The 17320-nt window shown below is 43.9% G+C and overlaps 1 protein-coding gene across 1 annotated transcript; it reads right to left on the bottom strand.

Annotated features, from left to right (window-relative positions):
• Window positions 1-2074: 2074 nt before the first annotated feature.
• Window positions 2075-17161, bottom strand: si:dkey-91i10.2 (uncharacterized protein LOC555224 homolog). The gene is given in 7 exon segments (XM_062432234.1): window positions 2075-2909; window positions 3234-3336; window positions 3339-3378; window positions 5422-6002; window positions 7707-7914; window positions 9407-9608; window positions 15618-17161. Coding segments are annotated over 7 exon segments (3513 nt in total).
• Between the last annotated feature and the right edge of the window lie 159 nt (window positions 17162-17320).

Genomic DNA, 17320 nt, shown 5'->3' with positions numbered 1-17320 from the left:
ACAGCAACAGTATTAAATAGTGGTTTTGGTTTGACGACCGGATCGTCTCCACCCGCTGAAATCAGCTTTGGTTGATTCCTTTTAACATTAGATGGAGAACGGTGAATAAAGAAGACAGCGTTAACCTTTTTTTTATTTTTTATCTCTGAATCATAATAATAAAGTGCATTAAACAAAATAAAGCCTTCATAAATTAAAACGCACGACAGATAAGGTTATCACATCATGTCAGCAACCAGGGACTGTCAGAGGAGTAATATTGCCTGTTAACTCAATCAGGTGCCAGCAGGGGGCAGTCTAGTCCCAGTCTCACTTATAAATGCTACTGTGACAAGTTTGCACATTTTTTTCAGGTTTCAGCATAACAGTAAACAAGTACCAAGGCACAACAGCTCAGTGCTAGGTCACATAATTCCACACAGTTAAAACCATCGCAACGAGATGGTTGAGATATTTTTTATTATTATTATTGAGCAGAGTTCATCATCTATTAATCAGGGTTTCTCAACCTTTTACTGGCACAGGACCCTAAATGAAAAGTCTCATGAAGAAGTAACTGGAGAGATTAGTTAAAGTAATTAAAAAATTGACAATTAAATGCTGTTTTTTGAATAAATGTGTTGGGTTTATGTAGAAATTTCGACATATTTCACCCTTACTTGATTTTGATTACTCCAAATATATTGTAATGATAGATAGAAAGTCAAATGACAACAATTTTGATAATTGGTTTATATTCATAAAGCAAAATTGAGCTAAATATGATCTGGTTTCAGCTTCTTTAAATACAAGGATCAGTGTAAACTGAATACTTTTTGATTCTTGATTGTTGGTCAGAAAAACGATCCATCTGAAGACGTCAACTTCTAGTTTCCATCTGTAGTTTTTCAGACATTTTGTGATCCTAACCAAAAAAACTAATAAAGTAATCACTTTCTTGATCAACAATGAAAATAATAGTTGTAGCCCTAAAAATATATGAAACAAATTTAAATATACTAACTGGCGTCAAAATCTCTTGAAGGAGCCCCCCATAAGGTCCTGACCCAAAGGTTGAAAAACCCTGCACTCAACACGCAGTGAGGAAAACTGTATAGTTTGACTTTACATATTTGACATGATGTTAATAGAAAGGAGACTGACTGGACTTTTCACAAACTGCTTCCATGGCACTAAAATCATCTTAATCCCAATGACTGACTGGAACACAGACTAACTCAGTGTTAGAAAGCTTTACGCCAACAAACATGAAGTCATCTGAGACTTCAGTTGAATCTGCCTCATGTAACACAGCAGGCGTTGAAGCAGGAAAAAAACGCTGCAACGCCAAAGGAAACCTTCGGGAAATTAAATGCATATACAGTAGCTACTTCTTTTGAAACTGACAGATTATTGCTGTTACGTGAGTTGTAATTCAAACACAGTGATACAGGAGGTCTGGTCAGCCTATAACAAGAGAGGCTCTGCTCAACTGCATCTCTGGCAGTGAAAGTTGCTCTGCCGCCGTAGAGGGCAGTGTACAGACAGGAGAGGGCAGTGACAACAAACAGAAACCATTGAACACAGCTCTTGACCGCATCTCCGCCTGTAAAAATCAAACACAAATGTTTTTTTTCCCCCCAAATGTCTCGTCCATCTCATATAAAAATGACATTACAATTTTTCGTTTTGCAGTCAGTCATGTTCAGTCATGCTTTTCACAGACACACACCTTATTTACTGAAAACACAGCTCTCTTTCTCCAAGAGCAGAACAGTCTTTACAATCAAGGCTGACACAAACAGCCCAGTTTTTTTTTGGTTGTCCAAGAATCTGATTTTCTTCATGTAACGACTTAAATCTTCATACATAATTATGACAGTATGTCGCACTTATAACTTTGTTAAAAAAAAAGTGCTATGTCTTTCTCTTACCCTTACGAGACTTTGAGAAAGGTTTTTCTTTCGCCAGAATCTGACAAGCCGTAACAGAACAGTGGCATCACTCGAAAACGCTTCTTGTTGTCAGTTTGTTTTTGCAGTAGAAGTATCAGGGTTATTTACAGTGTAACAAAGGTGGTAGGGATGGTTAAGTCTCAGGAGCGGGTTTGGTTTGTGTTGATCATGATGTTGGGCAAAGCGTTGCGTCTTTTCCTCCAAGTGCCCAAGTCTCGAGTGTATCTCTTTATCTGATGGAACCACTGCTGGGTGCGAGATTTGTCCGAGGCGCGAAAAACAAAGGACTCCCGCCGAATATCGAGCACCTCGAACGTGTCCTCGCATTCGGGGTCCGTTGATACCACGCAGTTCCCCAAGCGGATTGGCTCTCTCAGCACTGTGAACTTGCCACTGCTCTTGTCCTTGATTAGAACCAGCACTCCATCTCGGACGTTTTCTCCAACTCCCTCCACCACATCACTCCGGGCCCCTGGGTCAGTGCCCTGTCCCGAGTTTTCACCGGGCCGCTGTGTCCTCACCATCAGCAGACTCTGGACATTTTGGAACTTTAGGGCCTTGCTGCCCTTCCTCACCCACTGACCGTCTGCTGGTTGGGACAACTGGAGCGGTCCTTCCATGACAAAACGCGTGTGTTCTCTCGCCCAACCAACAGTCTTCATCGACACCTCTCGCATTTCGATGTTGATGACCTCCCGGTTCTTGCGGCTGTCTCGGCGGAAAGAGCGCAAAGACCAGGTGACGCCGTTGCCCTCCTGTTTGGTCTTCATGTTGATGTGCTCCAGATGGGATTCCACACGACTCTTGGCCTCACGGAGACGTGCATAGTCAGGGTGACATTCGGGAGTGACCTTTATGATTCTGCTCAACAGGAGCGGGTATTTCGTCACGCGCTGGAGGGGCGCCATGAGGAAGGAGCGCAAGTTCATACGACGCAGTGCTGTGTTGTCATTCTGGGAAACATCCAGGAAGATTCTGAAAAGAGAAACCAGAGAAAATGAGAACAGAAACTCAGAGAATGTCGTAATGTGTGTGTCCTGGGAACACTTTAAAAAATTGATTAATGGAAATCAGAGGGCAGCTGAACTCATGGGTGAGCTTTAGTTCTGTCTAAAAATACGAGTCATTGCAGCTGCTCGACTCTCAAAATAGACCATCTTCTGAATTAGTGATAACCCCCTGTCTTTTCCATTAAAAATTACACAGAGCAGCTGTGGCAGAAACAAGAGAAAGCTCCTAGAGTAACTTTTCCATCACGCGGACCAACCGGAAGTAGATTACTTGTAACTGTGTGTGTACCTGAGCAGTTCTTTCTCCTTCTCCAGCGTGTTGAGCATGTTGACCGAGGTGGACTGCTGCAGGCAGTAGGTCTGGAAGGCGGGCAGCATGTTGACAAACTCAGGAAGATCTCTCCAATGTACACAGTCAGCAGATCCTCATCCCCCTGAGGTCACACCAGGGCAAATGGTTAAATCAATATACAACTGAAAAAACTGATTCCATTTTAAGTAATTTCTGTCAATTATTGTGTCCCAACAAGAGTAAGTCTTTTACCACAGAAGTGGTTGGGCGGTTGTATTTAGGCACAGTGGTGCTTTGAGCTGAATGCTAACCTACTCACAATGACAAAGCTATCTTGCTGATGTTTAGCAAGTCAAATGTTCACCATCTTAGTGTTAGCATGCTAACATGCTAATTAGCACTGAACACAAAGTAAAGCTGAGGCTGATGGGAACACCATTAGTTCTGAGGATATTTGGTCATCAACCAAATTACTGGACAAATTAAAAATGTAAAAAGTTATTACAATTCATCCTGAGGGGGATATTAATGTCTGTTCCATATTTCATGGCAAATTCATCTAATACCCCTTGAGACATTTCACTCAAAAGCACACCTCAACCTGAGGCATCATTAAAATCCTTATTATGGGAACCATTCGTCTTTGTACAACATTTTGTAGCAATTCATCTAGTAGATTTATAGACATTTTGCAGGATAAATGAAAACTTTGACCTGCTGGTGGTGATAGAGGAAAGGAAAGTTTAGTCAGGGGATGACTAAGGTCTTAGAGATGACTGTACAAAATGCCAATGCCAAAAAAAAAAGTTGAGATATTTCAGTCTGAACCGAATCAGTGGACTGACTGGCAGACCAACTTTACCAGCCATAAGGCTATGCTGCTAGAATGGCCGAACAATCTGCCTAGAGTGAAATGTCTTCACATTAAAACTGAGTGTCATGTGACAGCAGAAAATGTAGAGAGTTTATATCTGACATGTAGGCTTTGAAACTGTTACTCCCCACAAGGAGCTCAGCACAACAGTGACATAATAACTGGAGCTTAGCTTCAGAGACCACAGGTTAATGCTGGGGAGGAGATGGGACTCGTGAAACGCTTTATGAAGAGCAGCAGTGGCAGTTACAGCATGCAGTAACTGTCAGGTGGACGGTGTGGTTACAGTGATAGCAAAGCAAAAGTGAGACCATGTTGGATGTTAAAAAAGGTGCATTGGTCTGTTTGTTGCAGTGAGAATAGTATGTAGCAGAGGACTGGAGTCTGTCTGAACTAGCTTGCAAACTTATCAATTATTAATTTTAACCTGTTCTAATACTAATGAACTCATTTCAACAATTTTCCAAAAAATGAGACACAGTGTAAATTGTGGTTGGTTCTGCTTCCTGGCTCATGAGCCAATAGATAGAGTAAGGAAGGACATCAGTAAAACACCTGTCAAACACCCCCATCTTTTCTCCTCTTCTTGGGCCCCTCTCAACCAGTTTGGGTTTAAATCTTATTTGCACACATCACACATCTAATTCATGACCAATCCAAGGTTGCATTGGCTATCACTACAAGCCAGATCTAATTTCAAGCTTAAATTGACTCCGTCTGCGAGAGCAACACTATCACTCCATACAGTATAAGTCATTATGTCCTTCTCAGTCTCGTCGGATAATGTTTTTTTTAAGGTTCTTCCATTTAAGACTTTTGTAATAAGCTCCCACTGCAAGTTAAGCAGGCAAATTTTGTGAGAGTTTTCACATCTTTGGTTATGGTCCCTTATGGTAAATATTCAACTGACTTCTGCATGTCAAATAGTAGCATTCATTTTGTTATTCTGTTCTGTTATGACTGAGATTCTGCCTGTGTGTCTTTCTTGACTCAATCACAGACTAAAATGTTAAAGATGGAGATTCTAGCAGTGCCAAAGCGATGTAGGTGACTGCACTCAAAAGGAAGTGTGACATTTAGTGTTTTTCTAAATGTTAACCTGAAGATGAATTATGTAATACCAGCAGATGCTCTAAGCATTGAGCATTAAAAATCAGCAAAAGCAGACCACTGTATTTAACTCCTGATGTGTGTGTGTGTGTGTGTGTGTGTGTGTGTGTGTGTGTGTGTGTGTGTGTGTGTGTGTGTGTGTGTGTGTGTGTGTGTGTGTGTGTGTGTGTGTGTATGTTTGTGTATTAGATAGTGGGTCACCTGGTCAAAGGCCTGGTCAATGCTGTCCTGCAGGTGTTCAGTGAAGCGGTCGTTAACGTCTATGAGTTCCTGAACGTTACTAAACACCACAGTGAGCTGCTCAGCTGTCAGCAGTCCTGCGCTCTGCATGGGGCAGTAAAACTCCTCCTTGATGATCCGCAGATCTTCCCCGTAGCTAGACTCTGTGTTCAGAAACTCCAGGATGGCTTCCTTGCGCTCGGTGCGCAGCTTGGAGCAGCGTTCGCACATGCTCTCTCCTCGCTCCTTGGATGCTCCATCTCTCTGGCCGCAGTCAGGACAGGGTCTCTGCGCCTCCCATGCTCGGAGGGAGGCGGACGGTCTCTTCCAGGTGCGGGACAGGCCCGGGCCGATACCGCTGTCCACTCTCTCCACCTCGGCTCCTCGGTTGCGGCGGTAACGACGGGGCTCGCTGTCCTCCTCCTCCCGCTCATCGCTGAGGCCCACCACGCCGCTGTCAGCGCTCAGGCTGCTGATTGTGCTCCAGCGATGCTGCCCGGATCGGGTCACACCCAGACCCGCCTGGCGCTCCTCACCCGGGGGCTCTGAGCGACCACGGATTGCTGCCGGAGCTGAAGAGTAGGAGGTGGACAAGGTCAGATTAGTACTAAAGCTGTTTATGGATTCATTTTCGACACTCAACAACAGCCTCTTTAATGAATGCTGCTTTAATCTGGACTAGTCATTACTGGTCATGTCAGAATGAAGGAACTATTCTAGATATGATCTTTTTCCAATAATTACATCCTTAACCCTCCAGTGAAGGACTTAACCTTTGTCCACATGCATGTTAATACAATGTGTGTGTGCCTAAAAAGAGAGACTGGAGCCTGTGTGTGTGCTGAACTACTAAATTAAGGTTTTAGATGTTTCATTATATAGGTGCTATGTTGACTTTATATTAAAATGAGAGAAGAGGATGATGATAATTTTGTGGCACTGAGGATAAAAGTATTTCCTGTTAAACTCTCTTGTATCTGCTGCAGAGAGCAACTAGGTCAACATTAGCATACACCATATTGACTGACATTCTGTGGCCTGTGTCCAGTGTCAAAGAGCTTCTGTTGACAGGGAAGAGCACAGTATTAGCAGGGGAAATATGTGTGTGTGTGTGGGGTGCAAGCTCAGTGCAAAGGTGAAAATATTCACAGACAAGCACAACAGCAGTTGCATAAGAGCTGTTAAAAAAATACAAAAACAAAACAAATGCAGCTCTTTATCTTAAATGGGGGTTCATTCACAATTTAGGGTGACTCACCCTCTACGGTGAAGTGGGGGAGATGAAATGAGGACATGGAGGTCTGTGAAAGGCCAGGGCTTTATAAATAGAGAGGGCTGGATTATTAACTGGAGGGGAGTGTGAAGTCATAACTCATGACACAAAGCCAGGTTTTGGACAAATACATTTATACATATATTACTCCGAAAGGGTCCATAAAATCAGTGGGAGTGTGTGAGTATGTCTTTTTAGTGTGCTGTAAGTTATGTTTTTGGACTGCATGCTTGTTTGTCTCTTTTGATTATCTTAAAAACTACTTGAAGGCCAGGGGGATTTTTAAAATATGAGAAAATAATCCTGGTGATGTCACAGTGATGTTATTGGGGTTATATCAATTTTGATTTAGAGACTACAAGTTTATTACAGAAGGGATTTGTACAAACGGGATGATTAAAAAAAGACTTTTAAACACCCCAAAACACCCTTTAGCTTCCTTATGTAAGTGTATGATTTTTTAATGCCATACTCTTTTCCTAAAGTTTGGGAGACTACACATATGATATTTATGGATTACAGACTTTAAAGAAAACATAAGGGGTAACATTTAAAAGTGACGACACTTGTTTCCAACCTGGTACTAGAATGTACCACCTATACAACATACAAACATTTACCACCCAAAGTCCTCAATGCTTTGTACAATCGCAAGCAAATTATGATGTAATGCGATGAAGCAATTGATATATGGTGTTTTAGTTGAAATGAATCACTCAAAACTAAGTATTCCTGGATAAGATGTACATACTTATCATTACCAGCCTGCACTTATGCAGTGAACATGACTGTCTCACTGTGGGTGTTGATGCAGATTTGTAAACAAATGTGGAGGATTATGTGCATTGGATGATTTACTTAATGAATTCTTGCAAGATTTAGGACAAAATATGTCACTTCAATTTGATCATCATTCAGTTTTTGTCCCAAAGTTGCAAACAGGATTAAACACAAACACAGAACAAGTTTGTCACACGAGTCAAGTGCTCACCACTGTCTCGGTCTCTGTCTCTGTCTCGGCGGTGGCTATGGAGTCGGGCGGCGGCAGCGATCTTCATCTCCAGCTGTTTGCGCTTGGAGGCGTCGGCTGGCATGGGGTCGCTGTAGTGGGGCCGGAGGCGACACTCGCGCTGCGCCCTCACCGTCTCAACCAGCTCATAGGCTGCGTCCGAGCTGGAGCGCCTGCAGCCCAGACCAGCGTGCTGCAGAATCGTAAGGACACGTGTGTCAATCAAAACGGTCAGGTTGCCATGGCAACAGATGAAAAAGGAGAAGTGGGGGAAGACTCTGAGGAGATAAGGTGAGAATGAGATAAAACAGCGTGCGTATCTGTGTGTGTGTGTGTCTGTGTGTGTGTGTGTGTGAGGAGTTTTACGATGTCATCATCATGTTCACTGCCATGACATCATTACATAACAAGTCTTGCTTATCTCTCTGATCCCAGCTTGGAGAACTGTCAAGGATCCAAATTTCATACTGCGATGCAGCACTAATCATCTGCCAAGTCTTGTAACAGACTCTAAACATAACAAGGCCACACATCCAAAAACCTGCTCTTATCACAACTTGAAACCACCCAGCCACAAAGATTAGAGACGCCCCCCAAGTGATGATTCAAAGCATCTTCCGGCTTTTTTTTTTGTGTGAGGTAAAGTGAGGACATCCCCTGACACACTGCAGCATTCCACAGGGACAAACACTCCTCACGTGGCTCTTAAAATCCTTTTTAGGCGTCTTTTTCAAGCCCTTGAGAATTGACCCCGGCGTAGGAAGTTCAAAGATCATCGCTGTGTGACACACGACTCCTCACCTCAGAGACATCACCCACATCCTCTGCATGCGTGATGATATTGATGATATGGGGTTTGCAATCGATAATTACCTCAGATGCTGACAGTTCTCTGATAACTAACAGCTGCACACGACTGAAGGGTGCAGGAAGCTTTTCATCTCTCTATAACCAGAAAACAACATGATGTACAGCTCGCAGCGATCAGCCAACACCAAAAAGAGAATAATTTATGTTGCGACTGCTCATTCCGCTGGATTATCAAATCGCAGCCTGTACGCAGAGGAGGCTCCATTGTGGATTCAAAGCGGAAAAATTTTTTGGAATGCCAGAAGCGAACGCACCTCGACATCTGCCTCTGTAAACTACCTAAAGCCTCGCTGTGTGCAAGCGAGGTGCGACTCCATGTCAGTCCTTCTGTCCTGTTCTGTTCTGCAGATGCACAGAGGAGCATAATGCTAGCTGCATCTGAGGCTGGTGTCAAGCTGCAGCCAGCCAGCCAGCCAGCGGAGAGGAGCCATGCAGAGAGCAGGAATGAAGAGCTGAGTTACCAGCAGCCAGCTGCTTGAGAGGGGGGGGCGGTAGAGGAGGAGAACGGGGGCGGGGGGGTCTTAATCCTCTTTTTTCTGCATCCTCACACGTCGAGCTGTTGCTGGAAGACAGGAGTGCTGCTGCATGCTCGTTCCTGTCTCAACGAATACCTCTGCATCAGTGTGTGTGAGTGATGTGCATGTGTCTGTGTGTGTGTGTGTCGCAGTCCCCTTGCTTGTCCCAGCCATCCTTGAATACCAATAGATCTACGTTACTGTGCGCCACGAGGCAACAAAGAGAAGCAGCGAGCGAAGGCGTGCACATTTCAGACATGGCAAAATAAAAAATGATGGAAAACGAGCAAGAATCCTTACGCATTCTGCTGCCTCCTCTCTTCCTCCTTCTCCTCCTCCTGCAGGCGTCTCGTCGCCAGCCTCATCTCCGCAGGCCGTTGCCGAAGTTGCCATGGCAACGGCGGAGGGCTGACAGTCGGTCGAGGGGGCGGTGATGTCACAGCCTCCGTCCCGGTCACCTGACAGCCTGACGGGGGCCTCGGCGGAGATCTCTGCACTGCAGCTGGTGGAGAGAGGAGGAGATGGGGGGAGAGACGGATGATGGGGAGCAGGAGGGGGGAGAAAGAGAGAGAGTGAGATAGAGAGAGAGAGAGAGAGAGAGAGAGAGAGAGAGAGGGGGGAGAGAAAGAGAGAGAGAGAGAGAGAGAGAGAGAGAGAGAGAGAGACAGAGAGAGAGAGAGAGAGAGAGAGAGAGAGAGAGAGAGAGAAAGAAGAGATGTGAAGGAAAGAAGAGGGAAGGGATGGAGGTGGAAAGGGAAAGTGAAAGGGGGAGGAGGAGGAGGAGGAGGGGGGGATGGAAGCAGGATGTGGGAGAGAGGAAAGAGGGGAAGTAAAAGGAGGAAGAGAGAAAAAGAAAATGCATGGAGCAGGAGGGAGAGGAGGGTTGAAATTATAATTCTGGCTGAGCTCTCATCTGCTTGCAGCATCCCTGTCATTCATTCCACCTCATTTCCCCTCTCCACTCTCACTTCTTCTCTCTCTGCTCCCTGCTGTGTCTTCTTCTATCTCCCACCCACCCACCCACCCCACCCATCCACCCACGTCCTCTTCTTCCCCTGTTCTCCAACCCCCAGAACGCCCAAATCAATGCCTCTCCTCCATTCTGACTCTTCCACACTCAACCCCTCCTCATGAGGACAGTAATTAGACACATCAGTGGACATTAACACCTGAACCCCGCTGTCTGCACACACTCTCACACTACAAACATACTGAGGCATCATACTTTTTTTCCTTCATTCCTTTGTATGATTACTGGGGGGTCCATTGTTGCACCATCCAGTCAGCATGTAATCTGAGACAACCCACAAAAGCACACATACGTGGACACAATCCACAAATACTTATGTATGCATAACAGACTCCTAGAGCAAAACAAAAAGGTATGAGCAAGCAGGGGTGTGCTAGTAGACTTCGTGTTAAAGATTGTGACTATGAACCTTTAAGTCCAGCTGTACACATTTGTCACCTTTTATACCCCAACTCTTTTTTTATTTCTCTATCTGACACAGCCACAAAAAATGGGGAAAATGTCTCATCGGTCTCATCCATTTAACTTAAAGCTGCACTGATTCATTTCTTTGGCCACTTGTGTGCACACAAACACCACAGCCATCTAAAAATCACACACCTCTGACATATTATCATGTTATAAAGATATATTATCATTCATTTGGAGCCATGCTTGTGTCCACCTGATGAATATGAATCCAATATTAGCTTTTCTTTTTGGTCTGTTTTCTCCTGAGAAAAATATCTGACTCTCATTAGCTAGTCTGTAACTTTGTGTGCTGTTTATGGTGCTGGTCATCAGGGCTGTATGCAGGGTTTTAGAAATACTGAGGTCCAAAATCGAAATTTGCTATGAATCCACCCATAGGTCAGTCTGAGTCTGCAGTAGCATATATGATCTGTCAAGTAGTAAAGCATCATAAGCAAGTTAAATGAAGAGGAGGCTGACACAAAACATCTAAGATGGTCATGTACTTTAGGAAAAATACCAAAGTCTGGACTTCGATGACCTCAATATAGGTAGCCTACGGCTATGCTGGTCAGGTTGTGTACAGCAAGTTTATAGAGCTTGTACAACAGAGTCAATTATACAGCAGCAATATATATGTATAACAGAGTTAAATATCCCCTAGTAATATGTACTACAATTATAATTACACCAAATTTCTGGAGAAGGGTTATAACTTGACATGCTACTCCTCCTTAAACTTAGCTAAACTTACTTAAACTTGCTAAACTTAGCTTAAACTTTGCTGACAATATGCTACTATGCTAACATGTTTCTGTGTCATTTAATAGGTGTAGGGGCTCAAGTTATACAAATTAATTGACCGTAACATTTTGTTATTTACTTCTGTTGTTAGTTATGTGTTTTTTATGTTTTAATTGCCTTTTTTGTTACTGTACTCCATGAGAAAGGTCAGCAGCATTGTGGTCTTTCTGATAAATTACACTTACACGTTTGTTGATTAGCTTAAACTTTGCTAACACTGTGCTACTATGCTATGCACTATGCTTACATTTTTCTGTGTCATTTAATTTGTGTAGGGGCTAAAGTTATACATCCAAATTGACCAGATTATTTTGTTATTTACTTCAGGTGTCAGTTAAATATTTGTGTTTTAATCACTCTTTTCTTAACTTCTTATTTAAAACACAACACTACCGGTAACACTTATTTGTTTAGCGAATATAAACAGTAAATGTGCCAAAAATCCAAAACAATGAGCAAAAAGAAGCTAAAAGCTAATAGCCGCCTATGCATTCACCACTGCCTCTTTTAAATGACCATGTAGTCATTAAGATTCAGTGTTAATAATATATGCAATATTGATTAGTGAAGCTTTAAAATAATGCGCATGTCTTAAAAATGCATTATATTATTTATATCATGAACTACCAAGTATACGCATTGTATTGATTTAGCTTTCCACACACTGGTGAGTAACGGTCCAGCAGGCATGAGTGTGAAATATAATATCACTGCTATCAATAAATACCATATAACAGCAATTTTAGAGATTATTATATATTTTTTACTGAAATTAAAGATGACTGTGGTTCTTTATCAGCTCAGCAGATTTTATGGAGTAAGGGACTGTAAATTCCTGAAATATTGACTATTGGACTGGTTAGTGTGTGGAGCAGGTCACGTTAGTTTTGATTATGGCAAAAGTCTCTTCAACTGCTCTTAACAATTTTTTTAAATAGGGCTGCAACTGGTAATTAAATTCAATATTGGTCAATTGTTCGTCTACGTTTTTGTCTATATGTCAATAATTAGTGAAAAGTGTTCATTAGTCCAAGATAGTATCTTCATATTGCTTCCTTTGTCTAAAACCCATAGTCATTTATTATACAAATATATAAAGACAGAAAAGCAGCATATACTCACATTTCAGAAGCTGGCACCCTTGAATGTTTGAATTTTTGGTTGATAAAGAGCTTGAACGACTACTATTATTATGATTATTACATCATTTATCATACACTAATTGAACACTTCTAATGGTTTTAACCTCTGCTATGATGTGCAGTTTTCTTTGGCCTGTTACGTATCCTCACATTCCCCCAGTGGCCACCCTCATTATTCTAATGGTTCTTATGTAACTGTCTTTTCTGAGCTCTGTCTCTCCTAAACCACTTTCTGGACACGTCATGAAAAATCATTTCTCAACATCCTTCTGACGCTGCGTGGCATTTGTATGCACTTTAGCAAACACTTTTTTTTTTTTCTTTTTTTTTTTACAGTAAACCCTTCAGTTTTCCATCCAGAGGGATGAGGAGGCAGATGTAATTAATACAGTTTTAAGGATGCGGCTCTTAAATCGGTTTCCACTTGGAGAAACTGTCATTAAAGGCCTTCCCCTTCACAGTATTAACTGTCACACCTTGGATGATGCATGGGAAGTAATAACCTGCAGCTTAATTTATCAGGAAAGCACTGTGTGATAGATCACTGCTCAACGCTGCACAATGTGACACTGAAATTAGCCCGTCTGTCATTTTCACTGATATATATATATCACTCAGTGAATTCAATACATTTCTTGATGAGTGTGTGCATGTAATAGAGACAAATAAATAGAAATTGTCACATACAATTTACCATTTACACCCTACAGGCTAAATGACTCTATACAATTAACTCAGCTCTCCTATAGTGCTTCACACCATTTCTACTCTATAAAAATCCTCCCAGGTGTAATAATATGAATATTACTATAATAATGCAGCCAGACCTATATTCATGCTCTGTATGCAAGTTCGGCTGCATGTTACGCTTAAACAAAGAGACTTATTGGTGTGAGCCAAATACCTCAGGCTGCAGAGATCACACAGAATATTGTCACGTTAAATTAATAAATCTCCAAGTATTAAAACATCCATAGAGCCTTGAGTCAAATTTAAATCACAGGGGGAGCACGCAGTGTAGTATGTTGGGTGCTTTTTGAACTTTAAGATGAATCCACTTGGGATAAACAATGTTGAACGTGAGCAGCACTGCAGTGGTGTTCAAAGTTCAAATGGTCACAACAAACTGAATATTTTGAGGGTTTTCTTGGTCAGAGAACAAAACAACAAATCTGAGGGTGTCGCCTTGAGCATGTTGCACTATTTTGTTATATAGATTAATCATAAACATAAGCTTTAGTAGCAGCTTTAGCCTGCAGCTCTGGAGTTTTTAGAAATTGGATATAGAGTATGCTGTATATACACAAACAGTGCTGCCTTCATGCAGCCAAGCATCAGACATCCATCTCATAGTGCAGACAAAGGAGCAACAGTCAGTGGAGAGTCCTGACAGGCAGGGAAAGATACCGTCTATCTCCCATCTATCACAGCCGGCAGGGAAGGAGGAGTTTTTCTATTCTTTATCAGGGTTTATCTAGTAGCTCCTCTGTGTTCAGGGTCTAATATTTACATTGCATGGAAGCCTGGACCCCAATGGCACCACAGTGCTGTAAAAGACACTATCCTCTTGTTTGCCCTTGATCAGAATGAACCACAGCCTGCATTTATTTAGCCAACAGCTGACAATGAGGCAGATAGAGAGAGAGAGAGAGAGAGAGAGAGAGAGAGAGAGAGAGAGAGAGAGAGAGAGAGAGAGAGAGAGAGAGAGAGAGAGAGAGAGAGAGAGAGAGAGAGAGAGAGAGAAATAGAGAGGGGAGAGACAGAGAGAGAGGGAGAGAGAGACAGAGAGAGAGAGAGAGAGAGAGAGAGAGAGAGAGAGAGAGAGAGAGAGAGAGAGAGAGAGAGACTGAGGGGACGGTGCCAGTCTTCCAATCTGTCATACTTCATGCCAGCCTCCCGCCCACAGTCTCGTCTGCAGAGCCAACCCTGTTAGCTCCGACAGCTGTTAGCACAATGACTGAGATAAATCGATAACACAACGACAACACACGCGGGCTTAAACAGATGGAATCGCATACACACACACACTCATGAAAGGGTGCTCCCATTCACATACCTACTAAATACACACACCTCTGCTGCTGTGAGCTCTTACACGGCTCAGCTGATGAGCAATAAAATAGATTAACTGGATTTAAAAGGCATGTGATTATTGGTAAAATACTCAGGTCTAATTGTAGGTATAATGCAGCGTGACAGCCTTTGTTCTCATTCATCTACCTGGAACTGGTTTGTGCTCATTGATGGACTTGAACACAATGGGACTTTCACAACTCCACTTGGCAGTAGTGGGAGAAGTATTCAGTTTTTTTTCTTTTTTCTTCTACTAATAGCATCACTATAATGTAAAAGTCCCACTTTACAAGTGAAATTCTTCATAAATATTAGAAGTTAAAGAGGAGTTAATGGAGTCTTTTGCACCAGGTTAGTGATAGTCATATAAAAGACAAGCTCAAGCTATCCATTTAACAGTGCCACTAAACTTTTGGAGAATTGGTTGCTAAATAGTTGAAATGATCCTACAATTTTTCCACAGGCAGAGAGAGAATTCTACTGAGAATGTGCAGAGTAAGTTTCGTCACTCTAGCTCATTTCTGATTATAGGAATTGATTGTGTTACAATTGCCCCCAGTCTCCCCTACAGCTTGATATGTGTTGGTGTTGACATTTGCATGTGTGTGTAAAAACGATGTGTGTATGGATCAGTGCTGCTTCCAATCTTGTGGATGAGGTCTCAGGTCTACAGCTCTGGGGTGGATGCTACACCGCAAATCAATGGAAAAACAATCCCCAGTGTATGAAACTAGAGCTGCTTTTACAATTAGAGATTTGTTAACTGAGCACATTTAAACCTATTCAGCCAAGGAATGGCACTTCTACTCCCATGAATATAAATATGATATAAGTGCTTTTACTTCTCATACTCTAGTAAAAGTGAAATTTTAAAGTAAAAATTTAGAATGACTTTTGTGATGGACTATTTAACGATATATTTAGTTTTACTTAAGTAATGGCTCTGAATACTTATCACAATAATAAATGCATGCACCCCACTCCTCCCTTATCTCCCCCATCCTGGACTAACCTCTTCTTGATGAGGTCCAGTGCAGAACCAATGAGGCCATCCTTCATCTTGTAGATCTTGGCTCCGTAACTGGACAGGTCCGTCCCCTCCAAAAGCAGCGCTGGGCAGCAGCTGGAGGGACGTTCCCAGTACTCCCTGCAGGGAAAGGGAACTGATCCAGTCGGTTCCAGACTGCTCCTCCTGCGCCTGCAGATACCTTCATCTCCCCCTGCGGCGAGGGCTTTCTCCAGGGCCAAGTTGGCCAGAGGCTGCAGGGGTTGACGTGGAGATGGGCCTGTGCGGATTGGCGAGTACGTGGTGATAACAGAGGTGGTGGAGGTGGAGGTGGAGGAGGAGGTGGGAGCTGCAGTACCGTTATTGCTCACAGTGTTACAGTTGGGTTTGGTCAGCAGGCCTTCAGCAGTACTCACTGTCCTTTCACCTGTGGTCTTGTCTCCTCCCACCTCCTCCAAATCTCCTCCACTAGATCTCTGCTGAGGGCCAGTCGCACCAGAGGGTAACTTGTCTGAAGCTTCTTGTGGCAGGTGTGCCTGAGCTCTACCAGATACCACAGAACCTGCTGTGGACTCCTGGTTCTGCTCCCCCTTCTGCCTCATCTTCTTAAACTCCTCAAAGGTGGGGATATACAGGCGTCCTATAGGAGGTCTGCGGCATTCGGGTGAAGAATCTGGTCCACTCCTGTTCCCTGCAATGTTGTCTGTTGTGTAGGATGTCTTAACCACTTTCGGGCTGGACGGGGTGCTATGGAGAGCCAGGTTGGGGCTGCTGTTCTGCCGCCTTAGCTGCAGGCGCCTAAGGACCTCCTGCTTGATCTCCTCAGGGCAGCTGATGCGCATTGGGCACAGTGGTCTGGTCCCAGCACCTGTCGAATTCACATGAGGCACCCCTTCCCGTTCAGTAGGTGTAGCACCAGGGTTCACCTGAGGCCGCAATGGGAGGGGCTTCAAAGGCTCGACTGCTGATCTCGCACTCTGAAGGCGGAGTTTTTCCCTCAACCCTTTCCTTGCATCCCATTCGTCGACACCCCCTGGGAATAGAAACTGAGGGAAGAGCGGTAGATCTTTCCTGGGGAGCCCATGTCGAGGGTAGAACGCCAGGCTCTCTGGGTTGGGCATCAGTCCGTGGGCCCCCACCAAAGATCCATCTGGAGGCCCATCATACCAGTGGCTAGTGGAGGTATAGCGCAAAATAAACTCGCTGTCCACACTCCTGTAGGGGGCATGATTGAATGTGTACAGACCTGAATCAGCCACAGTGTTCCAATTCAAGTTCTCCATACTCCTGTAAGGCCTGCTGCCGTTGCTTCTTGTTTGGATGCAGGAGCCCGAAGCCAGCCCCTGACCCGGCACCATCCCTGGAGGGCCCGGCCTGCCAGAGCAGTGCCTCAGCCCCAGGTTAGTGAGCAGAGTGCTGCTGTTACACCTGCCCATGAGCGGGTACGGAGGCACCTGAAAGCCGGGGTAGTGAGGGCCGCCGGGTCTGTGTCGCGGGTAGGAGGATAAGGGGTCGGGGGACAGGGGGAGGTTGGCGATGCAGGGCTCCATGTTTATGATGAGTTCGAGGGAGGAAGCACAGCCAGCAGGTGAGCCGGCGGAGGCTGCGGTGGAGGAAGTGGAGGGGTAGTCACATGGCGGTGGTGGCTTTACGTCTGGCATGGTTGCAGGCTCAACGAGCGGCCCTCAGACACACAGACAGCAGGTACC

This window comes from Scomber scombrus, chromosome 13, assembly GCF_963691925.1.
Source record: "Scomber scombrus chromosome 13, fScoSco1.1, whole genome shotgun sequence".
NCBI lineage: Eukaryota > Metazoa > Chordata > Actinopteri > Scombriformes > Scombridae > Scomber > Scomber scombrus.
This window is presented reverse-complemented; position numbering and strand designations above follow the sequence as displayed.